Source organism: Hylobates moloch, unplaced genomic scaffold (genome assembly GCF_009828535.3).
Source record: "Hylobates moloch isolate HMO894 unplaced genomic scaffold, HMol_V3 SCAFFOLD_2, whole genome shotgun sequence".
Lineage (NCBI taxonomy): Eukaryota > Metazoa > Chordata > Mammalia > Primates > Hylobatidae > Hylobates > Hylobates moloch.
In genome coordinates this window covers 154780327-154803804 of record NW_026652277.1, presented here as the reverse complement: position 1 = coordinate 154803804, position 23478 = coordinate 154780327, and the positions used below count along the sequence as shown (strand labels likewise).

Sequence of the window (23478 nt, the reverse complement as noted above, 5' to 3'; positions counted from 1 at the left end):
GCTTCATCGGCAGGTCCCACTTCTAGTTTGAAACTTGAGCTCCAAGCTTCCCACGCAACTCCCCCTCCACAGCCTGCATCTTGGTGCACAATGGGGCTACTGCAGTTATGGTCTCACTGGCTTCTCCCTTCTCCTCTTGGTCTATCCAGTCTTTTCTCCCTTCAGCAGTGAAGTGATCCATTTGAAATATAAATAGGTTCATATTTTCCCCTGCAGCAAAGGATTCAATACTTTCCCACGAATTTCAAATATAAACCAGACTTTTTCCCAGAGTTTAGAGAGATGGGGGAATCTAGCTCCTTTGTACTCCTTAGATTTCATCTTGGCCACTGTCCTCTTTGTCAGCTTTCCAAACTGATCTTTTGACAGTTCCAAAGACACTGTCTTTTTGGATAGGCCCTTTCCCATCTCAGGGGTCTCTGCCTAGAACACTGCCCTCTCCTAAGGCCCTGTGTATTTACAGGTTCTGTGACCCACCACTCCAGCCTTACTCCCTTGCTTAGTCTGATCACCAAATTTTTTATGTATACATTTGTTTTTGTTTTTTACGTTTTAATGATGTCTCTCTTCCTACTTCCCTAGAAGCTCTGCAAGGGCAGGAACTTACCTGTCTATTCACCATAAGGTATCCACATGGTAGGCACTGTGTTAGTATTCAAGGGCTGCCATAGCAAAGTACCACTGGGTTGCTTAAAACAACACAATTTATTCTCTCACAGTTTGGGAAGCTAGAAGTCAAAATCAAGGTGTTGGCAGCACCACACTCCTTCTGAAGACTAGAGGAGCCTGCTTCCTTGCTTCTTCCAACTCCTGGTGGTCCCAGGCATTTTTGGCTTGTAGGTGCATCACTCCAGTCCTTCATCGTCACATGGTATTCTCCTTGTGTCTCTGTGTCTTCCCATGGCTGTCTTCTTATAAGGATATCTGTTATACTGAATCAGGAGCCCACCTGACTTCAGTATGATCTCATGTTAACGGTATCTGCAACAACTCCATTTCCAAATCGGTCACATTCTGAAGTACTCAGAGGTTAGGACTTTAATATATATTTTATTTTTATTTATTTGTTTTTGCAAGAGATACCCATAAGCGTACCCAATAAATATGAGTTGAATGACTGAATAAGATGAGTGTCGAACTGATGTTTCTCATCAATACAGATAGGATTGACTATAGTATGATTTATATGGGAGACAAAGAGCCAAAGTGCAAGGCCAAGGTGAAATATGTGTATCCATATCTATAAATTTAACTGTGGTTTCAAATTAATAGAAATCCTGTTCTCAGCAACTAAACATAAATCAGAGTAGAGTCCAACACAGTCTTCTAGGAATCCCTACCTTTGTGGTCACCATATCATCTGGAGAATGTGTCAAAAGAGGAGGAGTTTCCGCTTGCATTCCCTAGGACCAGATAAGGGAGGACATATTCTAGCAGGAAAAGGAACGGACCTCCTGTGACAAAATGTGGTGGGATCCCAAAAAATTTGCTGAATAGATTAGTATCTAACATTTTTAAATTCCCAAATTATTTGATGTATTAATATCATAGATTAATACATGTTTTCTCGTGAGCCTTTTCTTATCTTTAAATTCTGTTTAAATTCTACTTGGTTTACAACCCTGGCATGTGAGTGAGGAGGTTAAGAATGTGGGTTCTGAACTCAGCTCCTCCACTTACTAGCTGTGTGAATTTGTGGCAACTTACTAAACTCCTCTGTGCCTTAGTTTCCTCATCTGTATAATAGAGATGATAACAATAGTACCTACCATAGGGCTGTGATGGAAACTGAATGAGTTGGTTTGTGTAAAGCACATAGACCATGCTGGCTGTGTGGTAAGGATTTAGTAAGTGTTAGCAACTATTTTTATTATATGCCAACCAACTTGCTCATATCGACTAAATACATTTTAACATATAAAGGCTTTCACAATATTTATTATTTTTATTAAAACAGAGCCTCTTCGCCTGTCATAAGTGGATCCCACTTTCAACATTTTATTTTTTGAGACAGAATCTCGCTCTGTTGCCCAGGCTGGAGTGCAGTGGCTCTCTGCAACCTCTGCCTTCCTGGTTCAAGTGATTTTCCTGCCCCAACCTCCCAAGTAGCTGGGACTACAGGTGCCCACCACCATGCAGGCTAATTTTTGTTTCTTGTGGTTTTTTTTGCTAGAAACAGGGTTTCACCATGTTGCCCAGGCTGGTCTCGAACTCCTGACCTCAAGTGATCTACCTGCCTTGGCCTCCCAAAGTGCTGGGGTTACAGGTGTGAGATACCACGCCTGGCCACAACATTATTTTTAATCATACCCAAACGTATGATACCATTTCCAAGTGAAACCAGAACTAATCCAAAGGAACAAGCAGTCCATGTGAGAGAATTCTTTTAACTCCTCTTTGCAGAAAAGTCAAACCTCTCTGTAGTAAGAACCATCTATTTCCATTGATCAAAGACACATTATTAAAAGTCCATAATTAACAAAATACTACTAATCCACAGCAATTTATAAACATCCATTTCTGAAAATAAAATGTCGACAAGCAGAGAGACAAGATGTGCTTTGCCTAATCTAAGGAAAGATGACTAACATGGCTTAATTTGTTCTGACTTAAGAAAAAAAAAAAAAGGTTTCAAAACCAGCAGACCATGTTATAACAGGAATATTTTGTGTCCTGGAGAGATTTAGAGATGGGCTGATATCAAGACGTGACCTACTTTTCTCATAACAGGTCTGCCCCTGAATAATAGTTTGATTTATTGACAACAGGATGATCCAAAACTGAAACATTTTCTGCCTCTGCCGTCAGAAAGATAACGTCAATCCAAAGGAAGAACCTGCAGGTCTAAAAGCTGTAGTATTTTTTCCCCAGATACAGTGTACAAAATATAACATTCATTTTTAAGTGGATTTCTGTTAAAGATGTTTATTACTCTGAAACCTTGTCAGTGTATTTGCAATGAGCTTAACTAAGCATTTGTTTTTTTAAAAAAAATTCAAAAAGTTTTTACTGTGATCTTCACTTGCTATTAAAAAGATAGTAAGTTTCTGGTCTTCTCCTTGGGTAGTTTTTAATTTTCTTCATAAACATAAAATCAAACTATTAGAAAGAACATTTCTCAAAATTGTTAAGGTAAGTGCCATTTATTAAATTATTGGGAATGGAGGATTTTTTTTTTTAGTGATTGGTCTGTCTCAGATGCTTTTCAGTTTTAGAATCATTGTTGTATTCATTCTCTACTATTAAGTAACAAATTACCTTACACTTAATAGCTTTAAACAACAAATATTATCTCACATATTTTTTGAGGGTCAGGATTCCAGTAAGGGCTTAGCCAAGTGGTTTTGGCTGAAGGTCTTTCGCAAGAGTGTAGTCAAGAGGCAAGCTGGGGCTGCAGTCATCCAAAGGCTGGACTGGGGTCGGAGGATCCACTTCTAAGACCACTAACGTTCCTCTTGGCAGGAGGCTTCACTCAGTTCTTCAGCAGCTTTGGGAAGCCTCAGTTACTTTGCCACATGGGCCTCCACAGGGCCACTCACAACAAAGCAACTGGTGTTGCCCATGCAAATGATCCAAGACAAAGAAAACAAGATAGAAGCCACAGTGCCTTTTATTACCTAATCTCAGAAGTGTCTTTTGTCATGGCTTTTGTTATATTTTATTGGACATGTAGACCAACCCAGGCACAATGTGGGAGAGAACGATACAACCTGTGAATGCCAAGAGGAAGGGATTATTGGAGGCCAGCTACCACAGTCATGGTGATAGATAACATTTACCCATAATATAGACGTGCAGGGGAGGCATACGTAGTTCACAGCATTTATAATGAAATATATTCTCTTCTCAAAGAATAGAATGGCATAAGAACATTATTTTTTAATGTTATTATTGTCACATTATTCATTCTGTTGGTTTAATATCATTACCAGAGTTTGCTAACATTTCAACAATTGGCATAGCATTTGTGAAGGACCATTTAGACAATTACAAAGCATTAATCAAAATGTCTACTGAATCAATGAACATTAATTATTGACAGCACATTCCAGAGTATAGTTTATTTCAGAAGAGAAAAAATGCTTTGTTTCCTTATGACAGCAACCAAAAAAACTAAATTAAAATAAAATTGCCTATCTATTTCTTTTACTCCAAGTTGTTTCTCAAAACTTTTTTGGGTATGTTTTAGGCATCTTGAGAGTTCTGTCATTTGTTTACTCACATTAAAAAAACAAATAGGGCTGGGCGCAGTGGCTCATACCTATAATCCCAGCACTTTGGGAGGCCAAGATGGCAGAATCACCTGAGGTCAGGAGTTGGAGACCAGCCTGGCCAACATGGCAAAACCCCATCTCTACTATAAATACAAAAAAATTAGCCAGGCATGGTGGTGAGTGCCTGTAATCCCAACTACTTCGGAGGCTGAGGCAAGAGAATCATTTGAACCTGGGAAGTGGAAGTTGCAGTGAGCTGAGGTCATGCCACTGCACTCCAGCATGGGTGACAGAGTGAGAGTCTGTCTCAGAAAAAAAAAAAAGAAGACAAATAGAATACAGTGTTGTAGAAGATAAAGATTTGTACAGATTGAACCTTGAGACAATATGCCTGGACTATACCATCTAAGATAACTTCTGTTTTCTATCTCCAAACTCATGTTGCCACAAACCAAAATGTTCAATTTCCTTTTCAGTTCTATAAAGCTGTGTTTTGACAATGTCTTCCACCAGTGATATTATAATACACAGTCTATTTTATTTTGTATAAGATGCTAACGACTCTTCATACATTAGGGCCATCTAAAAATGTAGGCCACGGCATTTTATATCTGGAAAGATCCTTGGAAATTTTTATGTTAAATGGGTTCTGCATTTTTGAAGAGCTGAGAAGTGTTATACTCAATGTGCTGCCTCCCCATGTTCTGTTTTGTCTCCAAAAATCTGATTAAAATTGAGAACCTAATAGTACCACAAAGCAGTATTAAATCGTTGATAAATATTCACTGTATATAATCTCCAGAAAATACCAACACCACTTGCTACCCAATGGTTCCAAAGAATTACAAGAAGAAATCAAAGACTGATGTTGGGCAGGCTATGTCCTTTTGAGATTCCCCTACCCCTAACACACACACACACACACACACACACACACACACACGCATGCACGCACACGGCAGTGGTCAATTGATTGTGCCTCTCTGTGAGTAATATTTTTTTAAAAAATAAAACTAAAAATTTTTTAAATGAGCAAGGTTAAAAGTAGGAGTCATTACAATTATAGCACAAGCATACCTACACTCAGCCATCTTTACACTAAAGAGCTAATTTTGCATAGAATCAAGGTGATATTACAAAGTTTAATTCTAAAGTAAATAATTTTTCTTTTCACTTGGCTTGCAAAATAACAATACATTGTATAGAACTAATCTTAACCAAAGATTACCTCACACATAATTCCTTTCTCTGACATTAGTCCCAGCTACTTTACTCAAGAATTATGATACTTAGCCAAGATTGGAGCTGCCATCGGTGACTGAACTAAATTTTATTTCCTAAGTTTGATTTGCAGTATTAATATTTTGTATTTTTCAAGTTCATTGATTGACTAGAATGTGCATATTTGTGACAGGATAAGTTCTTCATAAAACCTGATTGGTTATCACTCCGTGCTTTGTGATCTTTCCAATATTTTAAATTAATATTTTGATTCCTACATATTCCCACTGAATTTTTTCATTTACTTTAATTCAAGGCTTATCTTTGCTTTATTTTATAAGAAAGTAGCCTCTCCTTTCCTTTTCCAAGTTTTTAGTAGTTTCTCAATTCTTTACCATTTCTCCACAAGGATTTCTATAAATTAATCCTCTAGGATACAGTTTTTCTTAGAGTGCCCCTATGTGAACATACCAGTGTTTATTTCAATAAATCGTCTTATTTCATTGGTTCCTTTTCTAATTATTGCTTTACTATATTCTTTAGTAAAGGCAGTCCCAATTCTAACCTTTGAAACTCTGGCCTCTCGGGGCCACCTACTCTAAATTTTATTTTTCTATCTAATAAAGAGATTGTTTTAGTTCTCTGCTGTGCATAACAAACTACCACCAAAACTTAGTGGTTTAAAACAATCTTTTTATTATTTCTTAAACTTCTGGAGATTAACTGGGGCTCTGCCAGATGATTCTTCTGCTGGTCTCACACGAGGTCTCTCATGCAGCTTCAGTCTGTGACAGAAGGGGCTAGAATGGCCACAGTGACTTCATTGTGGCCCCTTTATTAGAAGGCTGGGCTCAGCTGGGACACCAGGACAACTGAGCCTCTCTTCATGCAATCTCTCAGCATGGTCTCTCCAGCAAGTTAGCTGTTATTTTACATAGCAACTCGGGAATTTTGTTTGAAAAGCAAAAGTCCTGGCTTAGTCCCAGAGCCACCTCTGCCACATTCTCTTTTTCATTTCAGAGATGTTACACAGGGCATGCATACTGGAAGGCCATATTGGGGGCCATCTCTGGAGTCTAGCTGCTACAGGAATCATGTTTTCCTTTTCTACCACTAAGACCTCAATTCCTTTCTGCTCCTTTTTCAGTTTCCTGTGTCTCTGGTGGTTTTCCTAAACCTGCAAACATCACCTTCTTATCCATCAACATGAAGAATGTCCTACAATGGACTCCACCAGAGGGTCTTCAAGGAGTTAAAGTTACTTACACTGTGCAGTATTTCATGTAAGTTTCTTCTTTTCCTTTTGGCTAGCTTACAAACACAAGACTCAGACTCCTGTGAATTGTGCAAAGATAAACTCTCTGTGGTATTAAATGTGTTTGAAAGAGAGAAAAGTTTTAAATATTTCAGGTTAAGTTTTCTTGATGTTTTGTAAGATTAAATTAGAAAACAGTTTCTTCATGGAGACAGAGGCATTGGGGGGCTCAGGCAAGGTGAGGTTATTTGGACAGAGAAAAGAAGTTTCTAATAATAAAACATTATTAGGTGGCTGAGCAAACAAGGCAATCCATCATCTCTGAAATTTCTAAGCTGTTTGGAATTATAGGCATCCTTAGACTCCTTGAAACCGCGTGCACATTTTGTGTGATCAGCTGTTGGCACTTAAAGATAGCAGTGAATAGACATTTCATCTGGCCCTCAAAACTCATTGCAAGCAGGAAAGAATGCAAAACAGATAGTCAGTGTCCATCTTCAGAGAGACAAAGGAAATGGCCACAACCCTGACCACAAACTAGGAACCATCCGAGCCAAATCCTGTGGAATCTGAAGAAAAACAGCTGCAGAAACTGAAAGCAAACCTATACCTTCCCAGCTCCAACCACAGGAAATGATTTCACAAAATAAGTGTCACAGTATGAAGAGGCCCACCTAACAATCTGAGAGCATGGAAATCTAAGGATTGCCACCACCAGAAATTAAGGAAATGTCCCCATGGACTCCCAGTTTGGTGCCACAGAATGTCAGAGACGGATGAACTGAAATAGAAATCAGGCACACAGGACTTGTCCATTGTGGAGGCCCTGTCACAGCCCAGGGAGAAGCTGGGAATGAGCCGGGGTCAGGAGGAAAGGGAGGTGGCACTGGCTGGGAGACAGCCTAGGAAGGCTACAACATCAGCCTCCTGCGGCCCAAAACCTGAGGGCAGACAGGCTTCCCAGGGAGCAAAGGGAATAATAGATTTGGTGAGAGGGTATTTGATGGAAACAGAAGTTTAAAATTATGGAGAGCATTGGCCCAACACAGTGGCTCTTACCTGTATCTCAGCACTTTAGGAGGCCGAGACTTCTGGATCACATGAGCTCACAAGTTCGAAACCAACCTGGACAACATGACAAAACCCTGTCTCTACAAAAAATACAAAAATTATGGAGAGCAAAAGCTCATTATCTGAGCCCTATTCTTATATCCATTTGCCTGTTCAACAAACAGCTGGCCCCACTCAAAGAGTAATAGTCCCAAGGGAACTAGCATAGCGCCTATTCATAATTACTGGAACAGGGAAAGAGGAAAAAAGAATACAAGTTTCCAGAAAGCTTTGCTATGGAAGTAAGGAAGAATTAAAATAAATAACAGTCCATAATTTTGTTAGAGTGCATAAACAACAGGATCTGTAAAGGTAAAACTCAAAGAAGAGAAAACAGTGAAAGAAGAGATTCTAAGACAACAGGGAGAACATGCTTTCTTTTAAGGAAGTGTGCAGAGCTTAGGAAAATGCTGGCATATAAAAATACTGTATCAAGGTGAAAAACCTGTTAGAGCTAAGTGATAGTAATGGTTGAACAGGTAATAAAGACTGTTTGGAACTATGTATCATAAATGTGTGGTATGTCTAGAAAAATTTGGTAAAAACAATAGCAAGACATATCCTGGTGAAGTTATTGGACTTTAAGATATTTAAATGACTCATGGCCATTTTAGCAAAAGCAGAACTCAAGTTGGGAGAAAGGGAGAATTTCACTCTGGCAACACTCAATAGAATATATCTTGTGAGGAAAACACAAGCGTAACCTAAGACTCTTACTAAGTTCAGTAGACTGGTGTTTGGAAGCAGGTGGGAACTCAGGAGATCACTTTTCTGAGACCTTCCTGGAGGATGAGGTGGAGCACTAACTAAAGATGACCTCCAGCTAACAGAGAGATAAAGACAAACCCAAAAGAAGAACTTAGTGATGACAAAAAGACGGGTAGCATGCATGGAATTCATCTAAATGTAGAACTAAGACTAAATAGTGATGGAAATGTAATTATAGAAGTTTCTTAGAAATAATTTGAATTTAAACAATAATATACGGTGGAAAAGGGGGGAAACTATAAGTGTACTGATTTTCGTAGCCAGAAGCCATTAAATGTCATCTAAAATGACAATATTTTATTATTTTAATAATTAACCTCTCAATATTTTTCACAAACCATTTTCTTAATTTAAAAGCTCTTTTAGGAACAAATATCTCTTGTGATGACAAACATTTGCACTTCTGTAGTTCCTTTAATCTCACTTCAATTTCTTTTTTCTATCAAAGTTCAAGGCACACTGAATTGACTACTTTTATTAAAACCATATGTATGGTATAATCTAATTTTTGTCCATCTATTTTGCTATCATATCGTCCTTCTGTTTATACAGAAGCACAATGAGATATCCAGAATCACACACACCAAATGTTCCAGGGTAATGGGTTTTAGGATGATTTGTTTCTCTTTTGATTATACTTTCTGAATTGTTTGTTTGAATTAAAAAACATTTACCATATTTTCAAAAAAGCATAAAGTCAGTTTTGTCTTTGAAAAAAAAATTCAGATCACTAAAACCAGTGAAAGACTTCAACAGTGACTCACAGTGACCTCATTTATCCAGAACCTCGTTCTCATTTCCAAGGAGTTTCTCAGGAGCCAGTGTTAGAGGAAAGAAATCACTTTGCAAAGAGAAAAGGCTCGTGAGCATGTCCTTGCCTCCTTATCCATTAGGTGGAGCAAAGAGCTTGCTCTGTCCTTTATGTTTTATGTGATTCAGAAAGGGATTTTTAAAAAATAGACAGAGTCATCACTGCTCTGTGTGAGCAGATCACTCAGATGGTGCAACTTTTAAAAATATGTGTTTAAAAAGAAGCTTGCCACGTTGGAGTTCTTACATGCCTGTGCATGTGAAAGAGGGACAGGAATATAGGGCAACGTATTTCACTGCCAGAGGGCTCCAAGCTCAGCTCTGGAGTCAGATAGTCCCCAGTTCATAGCCAGGCTATGAACCTAGCTGGGAAGGTTACAGATTATACTTTTATACTTTTGAGTGAAGTTTGTTTCCAAGATGAAAATTTACCAAAAGTTTAAATTCTATCCACCAAAACAATTAATGCAAAAAAATAGAATGTAGCACTAAAAACAGAAGTTTTGGCATCAGGGAAGAGTGGTTCAAATCCCAGGAATGCCGTTTACTAGTCATGTGAATTTGAGTGGATCCCTTAATCTCCCTGAGCCTCAGCTGTCTCATCTGTAAAATGGGATGAAAATAAGAGCACCTACCCCCTAGGGTTGTTATGATAATTAGATGAGATAAAGCTTGTAAATCAGACCACTGAGGGCCCCATATGGCTCTTTGCCATGCGTGAGCGTCATTACTGGAATATTTGCTGAGTTATTCTCGTCATCATTCATTTATTTTGTTGAAAATCTTGTAAAGAGCCTTTTCTCCTGCATCAGCATCTGTCATGGGAAGCTGCCTTGCCTTTGGCAGAGTGAGGAAGTTTGAGGAGGGAGGGGTCACATAGGCAATGGCAATAGTCTTCAAGCCACAACTCAGGACTCTTTGATGACTCATGAAATGAATGTTGAGAGACATTATTTTTAATGGAAAGGAATGGAATGGTGTGGAATGGAGTGGAATGAAAAATAACTGAATGCAAGGCATGTGGTAAAGTTTAAATATTTTCTTGTACAATTTTTGTTTTAATATGTTAGATAGTTTTATATTTTGTGAGCTGAATCACAATGTAAAATGTATTTTTTTTCCCTGTGGATCGTGGTTAAAAAAAAAATTGAAAGCCCCTAAGTAACAGTGATCACTTGGATGGAGAAGTTGATCGGTAAGATCTGACTATATTTCTGATGTCTTTTGGTAGGTATGGTACTTAGGAAATGGGAAAAATTTACTTTCAGAAATCTGTTGCCATATTCTGAAAAGAGAAAATATCCTTAAGCTTTGGCAATACATGGACATACCCTCTTTCTCAAGACGCTCTCTTCCCTTGACCTTTATGATATTTTTTTCTCGTCCCTCTTTAGTTGCTGTTTCCAGATCTTCTTTCTATCCAACCTTTAAATCTTGACACTCCTGAAATTTTATCCTAGACTTTGTTTTGTCTCCATGGATCATTCATTCATGCTTGTGCCATCAATGAGCAGTTTGATGACATTGACTCCAAAATCCCTACCTCCCATGCACATACTCAGGCTCAAGGCATCAAAAGTGAACATCTTATCTTCCCCTCCTACCCTGCCTCCCCATCCATTTCCCACTGTTCTGTCTCAGTGCTCTTTATCGTAGTAAATATCACCACCATTCCACCCATCTGCCCCAGACAGAAAGAGACAGCATCCTTAACACCTTCGTTTCCCTAATCTGTTACATGTTTTCTATCACCAAGTCCTATCTCCTAATATTTCTTGCTTTTGTCCTGTCCTTATTTATCCTACTGCCCCCGTCCTTGTCCAAGCGACCTACATCTTCCCCTGGACCACCGTAGTGTCCTCTCAGCTGCTCCCTAGGCTGCCACTTGTAACTCATCACCTTTCCCATGCTGCCTCCCCTGTCCCTTTCACTGGCTTATCACGTTACCTGAACTCTACACTTCAGTCTCTCCCACCTGAAAAGGGCTAAAAATATTGCCACCTCCCTATTTGCTATGGGAGTTGTGTTTTTAATACAGAAAACAAAAATCAATATGACCAACCTAGTCAATATTATCATGATCACTATAATTATCAAAAATGCAGATTTCTGTATGCACTCCTGCCTCATGTATTTTCCCTAGAATCATTGATGCTTAGAGTTTTATATGCTATGAGAACATCAAAGTAGTTTTTCTTCCAAGTAAAAAAATGACAAACTGCTCTTCAAACAATCCATCAAACTGACCTTGTGTACATAGTAGACTGAAAACCTACATAGATAATTACTAGAAGAATTGATCAGACAATATGTAAAAATTTCACTGTAGCCAAAGAATAACAATAAAATATATGCTTTCAAAATATACTATCCATATTATAATTCACAGAAAGAAAGGTGATTACAGAAACTCTGACTCATGTTCCTGACAGCTAATGAAAAAAATTGCCCGCAGCAAAAGTGGATTCTTTTTTATCTCAATGACAGGCACTTTTGTTTTTCTGAAGAGAAGGTCATCAGTTCCACTCAGTTTTATAAAACGACTGAGTTTTTTTATTGTAAAGTATAGAGGGCACCTCATTATTAATTCAACTTCTTTCTTAGCAGATATGGGCAAAAGAAATGGCTGAATAAATCAGAATGCAGAAATATCAATAGAACCTACTGTGATCTTTCTGCTGAAACTTCTGACTATGAACACCAGTATTATGCCAAAGTTAAGGCCATTTGGGGAACAAAGTGTTCCAAATGGGCTGAAAGTGGACGGTTCTATCCTTTTTTAGAAAGTAAGTAATGCCATTATTGCAATGATCAGTTAAACATGTATTAATATCAGGTTTAACAGTCTCAGCCTCATAGACGGCCTTGCCCAGAGGCTTGGCTCTATTCTGGACCAGTGGGTTGAGTGAGCAGGACAAAGTCCTTAACCTTGCTGGCTCTGAGTCTCACCTTGATTGACTGATTGACTGATTGACTGTAGAGACAGGGCCTCATTATGTTGCCAGGCTGGTCTCAAACTCCTGGGCTCATGCTATCTTCCCACCTCAGCTTCTCAAAGTGTTAGAGTTACAGGCGTGAGCCACCGCACCCAGCCTGAGTCTCATCTTTAGAGTGAAAGGTTTAGCCAAGTGATCTCTAAGACCTCTCCCAGATCCAAAATTGATACTAGATGACAATGATATCAAATTTTGACTTTGTCTTACTACTTAGTGGAAGCTACGTAATTTGAGGAACAAAATGACTTTATTTAATGTGGGTTTATGGACTATTAATGTCTCCACAAGATTGATTAAAGATTGTCCTGATTATCCAACTATGCTGCTTCTTGTATGAACTTGGTAGTGTGATGATGTAATTTCCAAGTGTAACTCAGAATTAAGGAAACTTCTTCCTGGTATTTACTTTTATAATGTTGCCATCCCCTGAGCTATGGCTGACTCAGTCATGAAGGACCCACTCAGGGCTGCCATAATGAGCTCTGCAAGCGCTCCATAAGTCCGGGAGCCCTTCCGGATCAGAGGTCAGAAAACTACCCTTGGGACAAATCCAACAACCCCCTTTCTGTTTTTCTACAAGCCAAGAGTTAAGAATGTATTTATATTTTTAGTTTCTAAAAATCCAAGGAATATTTTATGGCATTAGAAAAGTAAAGGAAATTGGAATATTGATGTCTATTCATAAATAAAGTTTTATTGGGACACAAGCCACACTCATTTGTTTACATAGTTACCTTAGATTGCTTTTGCAATACAAGAGTGCAGTAGTGCAACAGAGATCATATGGCCTGCGATGCCTGAAATATTTACTGTCCAGATCTTTAGGATAAAAGTCGCCTGGTCTCTGTTCTAGATCATTCTAATCACATCTCTGACTTTCCACTTACCAAATCATGTTGTTGTCATTTATCACCAACTTCTCAATTCACAAAAATATTACAAACAGTTTTGATTGTATTAACCATCTACTGTTTATGCATGTGACTAAGGAAACAGAACACTTGAATTTGCTGTTCTAACATTGGATCAGGCTGTGTGAAATGGTTTCAAGATTTGGCATAACTCAGGCCCACCTTAGTACATTTTGAGGCATCTCCTGTAAGAAGGTGTCTTTTAAGGCCAGGCACGGTGGCTCACACCTGTAATCCCAAAACTTTGGGAGGCCGAGGTGGACGGATCACAAGATCAGGAGTTCGAGACCAGCCTGGCCAACAAGATGAAACCTCGCCTCTACTAAAAACACAAAAATTAGCTGGGTGTGTTGGCGGGTACCTGTAATCCCAGCTACTTGGGAGGCTGAGGCAGGAGAATTGCTTGAACCCAGGAGGCGGAGGTTGCAGTGAGCCAAGATTGCACCATTGCACTCCAGCCTAGGCGACAGGGCAAGACTCCATCTCAAAAAAAAAAAAAAAAAGAATGTCTTTTAGGGCCTTGATCCAAGTAGGATTATATGGTAGCTTTATCTAAGGTAATTTTTCATCTGAACATGATAATACCCTCTTTCTCCCCCTTTAAGCACAAATTGGCCCACCAGAGGTGGCACTGACTACAGATGAGAAGTCGATTTCTGTTGTCCTGACAGCTCCAGAGAAGTGGAAGAGAAATCCAGAAGACCTTCCTGTTTCCATGCAACAAATATACTCCAATCTGAAGTATAATGTGTCTGTGTTGAATACTAAATCAAATAGAACGGTAAGCCTGAAATGGAATGGGGCATACATTCCTGTACCACTCTGTAGCTAATGTGGGAACAAACAACCCTGATGCATTGATTCTCTGCACGTGAATCTGGGAAGTCATGATATTCAAAAGATACGCCACACAAAATACAATTCTATATACAGAAATTTTACAGAACTCACTTCAGATCTTTACAGAAACTCTGTTGACAGGATATGGTGTTATTGGAGTGTAGAGAGATTGTACACTTCACTTTGATGGAGAGCTTTCACTTGCACAGTCTTTCTCTGAGAAGAAAAAAAAAATGTGAGCAAGGACCCAGGACAATGAATAAAAACTCTATCCATGTGTTGTTTAGAATTGTTCTCAGCATTGGTCCAGTTCCTGACTATATTCTGCTGAGCTAAAGGAAAAGAGTATATTGAAACTGTTGCTGAAAAAAAAAAAAAAAGCTTATACTGATAGTGAAGAATTAAATGGTGCCTTGGTCTTTTATTTCCTTCTACAGTTATTTGTCTGGGGTGGTCCCAGAAATGTCTGGCTCTAACCAGTGTTTGCAATTCCCTATCCTAGTGGTCCCAGTGTGTGACCAACCACACACTGGTGCTCACCTGGCTAGAGCCGAACACTCTTTACTGCGTCCACGTGGAGTCCTTCGTCCCAGGGCCCCCTCGCCGTGCTCAGCCTTCTGAGAAGCAGTGTGCCAGGACTTTGAAAGGTAAGCTTTAAAAAATCTTTGCTGGTCTAGGAAGGAGATCTGCTAAAACTAGAAGTCAGTATGACGGTTTAGACAAGGTTTTGACAAATCCGTGTCTAACAGAAACAGGTTGAGGCAAAGGCAGAAACAACTACCACCAGCAATGCGTGGAGCAACCCGGGACTCTGCCATTGAGCTTGGCCGACGTTCGGAAGTGTTCTCACACCCTCGGAGAACTCATACAGGTCCCGTGTCCACTGCCAGCTGCTTTCCATGGTCCTTCGGCCACCTGCCTTGTGAATTAACAATGATGAACTTTTACACATGCCTTTTTTCTTCTTTAAAATCATAATCAGGCTGGGCATGGTGGCCCACACCTGAAATCTCAGCACTTTGGGAGGCCAAGGAGGGAGGATGGCTTGAGCCCAGGAGTTTAAGACCAGCCTGGGCAACATAGTGAGACCTCATGTCTACAAAAAGTAAAATCAACCAGGCTTGGTAGTGCATGCCTGTAGTCCTAGCTACTTGGGAGGCTGAGGTGGGAGGATCACCTGAGCCCAGGAGAGGCTGCAGTGAGCCATAGGTGCACCACTGCACTCCAGCTTAGGCAACAGAGTGAGACCTTGTCTCAAAAAATAAAAAATAAAATCATAACCACTCTGATCAATAGAAATTCTGTGATCTTCAAGAACATCAGACAACTTTATTGCTAGAAACAAAGCGTTATTCTAAAGCAGAATTCATTTTTTACTTTCCCTGGGGAATACTAATTATAGGTGCTTCCAGTTGTGTTCAAGTGCCACTAATTGGCTGCATGAGGGTCTGGGATCCGCAAATCAGTGATCACTTCCTTATCCTTACAGTTGCTTCTCTCTGTTTCCTTTTATTTATCTCCTTCTCACATTTTCTATACTGGGCTGCCAAGGAACCGTGATTGGAGATACCCATTCCTATGAGAAGACATAGAGTTGTGAGCTTGGCATTTGTTTAATTTTTCTGCCTTCACAGTGAGAGGAGCTTCAACTCAAAACTTGCAAATTGAAAAAAAATAAATCCTAAAGTTTGCCTGCATCGAAGGGCTCTTCATCCATTATTCCTCCGCTTCTTTTCCAAACAGCTGGTCTAGAGACAGAGGCCCACGACCTCCACCCCATGCCTTGGCTCTATCACCAGCCATGGATAGGAATCCATAACCCCTGCTTTCCTCCTCCCTCACCCCTCCCACCTTTCAAGATGAAATGGTCCCAAAGTAAAGGGAACTTTGTGAGTACATATGAAAAGCACAAGGCTTTGCTTTGGACTCTCTGTCTTTATCATAGCTTTTCTTTTACGATGAAGGAGTCTCTACCATATATCAAATGAAACTAAAATGCCAAGCAAAACAAAGCATATTGAAGAAATCATATTTGTATTTGGGAGAAGTGCTGTCTTTACTAACACCTTGATCAGTGCCAGCTGGTGGGAATGAATTTCCAGTGGAAATCATTAACGCAATTGGAGCAAAAGCAGATTAAATTCAAAACTTCTCAGTAAGCAGATGAAGCCCACTTTCTCACTAATATGAAAAAAGTGGCCAAGTGCAGTGGATCATGCCTATAATAACAGCACTTTGGGAGGCCGAGGCAGGAGGATCACTTGAGCCCAGGAGTTCAAGACCAGCCTGGGCAACATGGTGAAACCCCATCTCTACTAAAAATACAAAAATTAGCCAGGCATGGTGGCACACACCTTTAGTCCAAGCTACCTGTGAAGCTGAGATGGGAGGATCACCTGAGCCTGGGGAAGTCAAGGCTACAGTGAGCTGTGACTGTGCCACGGCGCTCCAGCCTGGGCAACAGAGTGAAACCCTGTCTCAAAAAAAAAAAAAAAAAAAAAAAAGAAAGAAAGAAAAATTAACGGAATAACAAGGCTCTATTTCTGGTTCTATACCCCTGCTATCCCAGCTGTTAGATCACCAAAGATATCTTTCCAACACACTGGTGTGAGGACCTGCTTTCTGAATAATCAGTATTACCTCTATTGGAACTATTCTTTAAAACATATTTCTACTCTCTAGGCCCCCATTCCTAAAATACAATTACAGTTTATTAGGTTTGTTGTAGTAAATATGGGTTAGTGTATACTAAATGCTATCAGTCATTGTTATGACATTTTTCAATTAGGACAGGCTCAATCCAGGGACCAGGGATTGTATTAAGAGGGTTGGACTGAGTTATAGGCTACAAGCAGCGCAGGTGGTGTTCTGACACCTGCAGCATCCGCATTGCAGCATTGGCACGTCTCTGTGTGGAACCTGGTGATGAATGTGCTCCTTGGGAATTGTGCAGGGTAACAGGCCCGCATGTGGAACTTTTCCCACCGACTCTTGTTGACCACCCTCATCAGCCATGACACATCTGTTTCCAGGCTGTCAACTGGATAGTTAACCAGATAGTGACTTTGCTGCTTTCTCTTGGGCCCAAGCATCAAGAGCATCCAACATTCTTCTGCATTAGAATGCTCCGGTCACACTCCTGCTGGTTTTGTTAGTGTGTAAGGAGCACACTTGGACTTTTGTCATTTATGCTGAAGCTGCTCTTTTTCCTACAGCTGTATCAGTCAGGATTCTCCAGAGAAACAGGACCAATAGAATACATATAGATGCACATATCGATATATTTATTCGTTTAGAAATATTGACTTGTTTTAAGGCGTTGGCTCACAGGATTGTAGAGGCTGGCAAGTCTGAATTTATAGGATAGGCAGGCTGGAGACCCACGGAAGAGTTATTGTTTGCAGTTCACACCCAAAGGTAGTCTGCTGGCAGAATTCCCTGTTCCTTAGGGTCATCAAGACATTTTTTATGAAAGTCTTCAATTGATTGGATGAGACTCACCCATGTTATAGATAGTAATCTGCTTTACTCAAAAACCTACTGATCGAAATGTTAGACTCCCATTAAAAAAAAACAAAACAACAAAAAAAAACCTTCACAGAAAGCTCTAGAATAATGTTTAGCCAAATATCTGCATACTGTGGCCTAGCCAACTGGACATGTAAAATGTACCATCACAACTTCCAAGTATACCACAGTGGCTTAAAAAGTATGAGCTAGTCACAGTGAGCTCTAGTCATCAGCTATATGGCCTGATCAATGGTGTGGGCCAGGGCTGCTTTTATTAAAACGATTTCCCAGGTCTTTTCATTCCTCTGCGGACTTTTACTCATCATGAGCCTACAGCACAGCGGGCCCGGGAAGGGAGTTAACTGCCATTCGCACTGTACGCTGTCCAGCCACCTCCCTACACACATCCCCAGGCTCCAGCCCTACCCAGAAAGTCCAGCCAAACAGTGCAAGAACGGTTCTGCTACTCACATAAAAGTGGCGTCATGCATTCATGTCCTTCAGTGAACATGCAGAAAGATTGAGTCAAACAGGTGGCGTGGAAAAGTGGAGCAATTCAATGGGATATTCACTGGAGGATTTTGTTGTTTGAAATTCTGTGACTTACTTGAATATCAAATACACTTACTTTCAAATATAGGAACCTGCATGAATCTCATAGCCAGACATACGACGGTGGAATGTGCTGACTTGGATGACTGATGTATTCTTAGTGTAAACATTTGAGGTACATTCAGATGATTCCTTCAGACCGTCTCTTGTCAGGGAGAGTAAGAATTCTGAGACCGCTTATAACATTTAGCTTAAGCTTCTCAATGTAGAGGTGAGAAAACTGAGTTCCCAAATGTAAGTGATCTTCCCAGAAGCAGCTTAACGATACCAGTTTTTTCCCATCACATCAAATCACAACTATCTAATCCCTTCCCCCGACTTCCTACCTTTTTTTTTTTTTTTTTTTTTAACAGATCAATCTTCAGAGTTCAAGGCTAAAATCATCTTCTGGTATGTTTTGCCCGTATCTGTTACCGTGTTTCTTTTTTCTGTGATGGGCTATTCCATCTACCGATATATCCACGTTGGCAAAGAGAAACACCCAGAAAATTTGGTGAGTACTTGGTGTGGCAGGGGTCTTTATTATAATAGTACACCTCCAGGAGGACAGAAGAGGAGGTTCTAGAACAGATTCAGTTCCCTTTAAGGGCAGAGTGAATTTAAAGTTAAATAGCTGGTGAATTAAAAAACACTTTCTGGGCTGGGCATGGTGGCTCACGCCTGTAATCCCAGCACTTTGGGAGGCCGAGGCAGTTGGATCACTTGAGGCCAGGAGTTCAAGACCAGCCTGGCCAACAGTGTGAAACCCCATCTCTACTAAAAATGCAAAAATTAGCTGAGTATGGTGATGCACGCCTATAATCCCAGCTACTCGGGAGGCTGAGACAGGAGAGTCACTTGAACCCAGGAGGCCAAGATTGCAGGAAGCCGACACTGCACCACTGCACTCCAGCCTGGGCGACAGAGTAAGACTCGTCTCAAAACAAACAAACAAACAAACAAACAAACAAAAATGCTTTCTGGATTAGCTCACTAACAGAATCTTTTTCCTTAGCTTTGAAAAGATGTTCTATTTAATGACCAGATTATACAAGGTCCCACAGATAAGTTCAGTCATGATCCCTGCCCTGCCCTTCTAGAAGTTCAAGCCTAGCTGGGGACTAGAATTTCAAAATAATACGTGAAGGCTAAGATGAGAGCAGGCACTGGGAACTCTGGGGGTACAAGGAGGGCCCCAAAACCCTATACAGGGGCTCAGCTCTCATGCCAGGGCTTGGCTATGAGAGGTGAGTAGGAGTTAGCATCCGTAGTGCAGACAGAAGAAACAGCAAGGTGGATGTGTGGAAACTGCATGACATCCCTAAACCAGGAGGCTCCAGATGAGGAGCTAGAGAAGAAGATGAGACTGGAGAGTGGGCGGTGGGTCCAAGTAAGGGGAGAGCTGGGGTGCTGTTCTAAGGAGCTCAGCCTCATTCTACTGGCAAAGAGAAATCTCCATAGGGTTTCAGGTTAGGAGCATCATAGTCAGTATCAAGGTTTAGATCCAACCAGATATTAGTTCCAGGACAACTTGGAGCGGAGTAAGACTAGAAACAGGAAAAGCACCTAGGAAACTGTAGCTTTGTCCAGGGGAGAGATATTCAAGTCTAACAGGCGAGAATGTTAGATTCAAGTCTAACAGCCCTGGACTGGAGAAATACCCACCCAGCGAACCACTTCTCGCTTCCAACTATCTTTCGTGTGTCTTGGGTCTCTTGCCTCCCAGTGAGTGAGGTTTTCTGTATATTGCAAGCATAACTTTCATTTACATGAGTTGGTAAGAGTAGGTCTTTAAAACTATCTGGTGACAAGATATTCTACCTAACAGCTGTTTTTAATGTCTCTCTAAAGTGAAAAGGTGAAAACCATTCTCTTTTCTCTTTATAGATTTTGATTTATGGAAATGAATTTGACAAAAGATTCTTTGTGCCTGCTGAAAAAATCGTGATTAACTTTATCACCCTCAATATCTCGGATGATTCTAAAATTTCTCATCAGGATATGAGTTTACTGGGAAAAAGCAGTGATGTATCCAGCCTTAATGATCCTCAGCCCAGCGGGAACCTGAGGCACCCTCAGGAGGAAGAGGAGGTGAAACATTTAGGGTATGCTTCGCATTTGATGGAAATTTTTTGCGACTCTGACGAAAACACGGAAGGTACTTCCCTCACCCAGCAAGAGTCCCTCAGCAGAACAATACCCCCGGATAAAACAGTCATTGAATATGAATATGATGTCAGAACCACTGACATTTGTGCGGGGCCTGAAGAGCCGGAGCTCAGTTTGCAGGAGGAGGTGTCCACGCAAGGAACATTATTGGAGTCGCAGGCAGCGTTGGCAATCTTGGGCCCGCAAACGTTACAGTACTCATACACCCCTCAGCTCCAAGACTTAGACCCCCTGGCGGGGGAGCACACAGACTCAGAGGAGGGGCCAGAGGAAGAGCCATCGACGACCCTGGTCGACTGGGACCCCCATACTGGCAGGCTGTGTATTCCTTCACTGTCCAGCTTCAACCACGACTCAGAGGGCTGCGAGCCTCCTGAGGGGGTTGGGCTCGGGGAGGAGGGTCTTCTGTCTAGACTCTATGAGGAGCCGGCTCCAGACAGGCCACCAGGAGAAAATGAAACCTATCTCATGCAATTCATGGAGGAATGGGGGTTATATGTGCAGATGGAAAACTGATGCCAACACTTCTTTTGCCTTTTGTTTCCTGTGCAAACAAGTGAGTCACCCCTTTGATCCCAGCCATAAAGTACCTGGGATGAAAGAAGTTTTTTCCAGTTTGTCAGTGTCTGTGAGAATTACTTATTTCTTTTCTCTATTCTCATAGCATGTGTGTGATTAGTTCATGCATGTAGGTCTCTTAACGATGGTGGTGGGCGCCTGGAGTCCAGGGGCTGGCTGGTTGTTCTATGCAGAGAAAGCAGTCAATAAATGTTTGCCAGACTGGGTGCAGAATTTATTCAGGTGGGTGTACTCTCGCCTCTTGGTTCATTATTTTCCAACAAGCACACTTGTACAGTTATTTTCTGGGGACTTCCCATGTGCACATAGCACTGTAAAAAATATTTCCCAAAGATCATTCGTTTTATAAATACCACTTTTTCAGAATTGGGTTTATTGTGAGCCGGAGGAGATACTTAAAACATGCACATACACCAGGTTGGTGGGAAGTTGGTCACATGTGAAAACCTCAATTATTTAATCATCATGATTCATATTTTGAGTGAATACATCAGGCACAGACCTTCATGATATCACACACTCTTGGCTACTTTAAGAGGCCATCTTTAATACTTTATGAGTAGTTCTGGAGTGTAAACATAAATGAGCATTCTTTTGTAGTCCTCTCAATAATTTAGTAGGGACTTATTGTCTCTCACAACCAACCTAAAAGAAAATGACACATTTTATAATAGAATATTACATTTATTTCTGGAAATGTGTTTTCAAAAAGATATTTACATAGTCTGTAAACTAGAAAGTGTTCAGTAAAGCACTAGGTTACTGTGTTACTATTATAATATTAAACATTAGAATAGGCTGTGGTTCAAAGACTCTTTGGAATATCTATGAATGAATATCCTCTATTCTTATAATATTAAAACCCATAAGTAAATATAGGACATACAAGAGAAATAAGTTAAATGACTATGTAAGGGAGAGTTTATTAAAATTTGACAAAATTTACTGTAGGAACTAAACTATGCCATAAAATAATAGCTTTCTAGTTCAATTCCAGTAACTGTTCCCATCTCCTTTACCACTTGCTAAGAAAATTAAATTCTTCAGTCATGCTGCTTTGAAATGGGACACAATCTATGAAGTTGAACCATATATAATTGTTGATATTTGGCTGTTTTTAATCTGACAATCAGTAACTTCATATGGTTTGCCTTAATATATATTTGTTTTAATCATGAACTCATAATCCACTGTTGCTCTTTCATGAGAATAGATATCACCCATATTTCCTTATTGACATTTTTGGTACAGGCGGACAACCCTGCTAGGAGAGATGGATTCTGGGGTCATGACCTTTCGTGATTGTCCACAAATGCAAACAGTTTCAGATCTAATGGTTTAATTTAGAGAGTAATTATATTAATCAGGGTGTTCTGTTATTCTCAATCTTTATAGAAACGATTCTGCTGGTTTTGAAGACAGATGTATTATGCTAACTGTAAAAGTAGTTCAAGAGTGAGAAAGAGTGAATTGTTATTAAGAGCAAAAGAAAAATAAAGTGATCGATGATAGTTTTGCTTATTAATTCCATTCACAAAATATTCTCTAAGCATCTAATATGTCTTTCAGTGTCCTCATCTGTGCAATAGAAATAAGAGCTGCCTTAGGGCTGTTTTGAGGATTGAAAGAGTTGGACTATAGAAGGTACTTAGACCTGTGCTGGGCACATAGTGAGTGCTCCCTAAGTGTTTGTCATCATCATCATTAACTGCCAGGTCCCATTACTAACTGCCAGAAAGAAACGCCATTTAGACATACAACTATAGTGATTCAAAGGCATACCTTGTCTAACTCTGTTTTTCTTACCGGAGAGTAAATAGTAATTTGCTTCCTACTTTGTGCCCTCAGATTGAAATCCTTCAGTGGTTCAGCCACATTATCTGGCCTCGTAAAAGGGGAATCTAATTCTGAGTTGCTTTTACATCTCTTGTTATTCCAAGCATGTCAGAAATATTGAGCATTCTCTAATTTTGCTGTTTCAGTTCTTTGCAACATATGTATATATTGAATCTGTATATGTATACACACACATTCAAACATGAGCATACAGTAGCTATTTCTCATGGGGGTGGTGACATCTTCTTAGATGTGGTATATCTGTGTGGGAGGCAGCTGTCATGCATCCTGTACCTCCTGTGGCCACGCCTCACCATCTCCAAGAAGCCACCCTCTGGTCCACTTCAGATTCCATCTCTATGCCTGAGGTTCAAGTGGAGCTGAGAAGTTGAAGTTTCAGAGTCTAAGTCCAGTTGGCCCTCTGTATCTGTGGGTTCAGCATCCATGGATTCAACCAATAGCAAATCAAACATTCATTTTTTTAAAAATCCACAAAGTTCCAGAAAGTGAAACTTGAATTTGCATCACACTGAGTACTACACTGAATGCACGTACATGAAGTGATGTCTAGGCCTATTGGGCATTACAAGCAATCTAGAGATGATGGAAAGTACACGGGAGAATAAATCTACACCATTTTATACCATGGACTTGAGCATCCATGGATT

The 23478-nt window shown here is 40.2% G+C and overlaps 1 protein-coding gene across 1 annotated transcript in view; it reads left to right on the top strand.

Moving 5' to 3' along the window:
- The window catches only part of IL20RA (interleukin 20 receptor subunit alpha), a 43865-nt gene extending 21380 nt beyond the window's left edge, over positions 1-22485 (top strand). Inside the window, exons 2-7 of the mRNA XM_032165864.2 lie at positions 6583-6718; positions 11986-12164; positions 13891-14066; positions 14628-14772; positions 18601-18740; positions 20114-22485. Coding sequence (XP_032021755.1) covers positions 6583-6718; positions 11986-12164; positions 13891-14066; positions 14628-14772; positions 18601-18740; positions 20114-20911 — 1574 coding nt within the window. The 3' untranslated portion in view covers positions 20912-22485. The remainder of the gene's footprint in view (positions 1-6582; positions 6719-11985; positions 12165-13890; positions 14067-14627; positions 14773-18600; positions 18741-20113) is intronic.
- Positions 22486-23478: the final 993 nt, after the last annotated feature.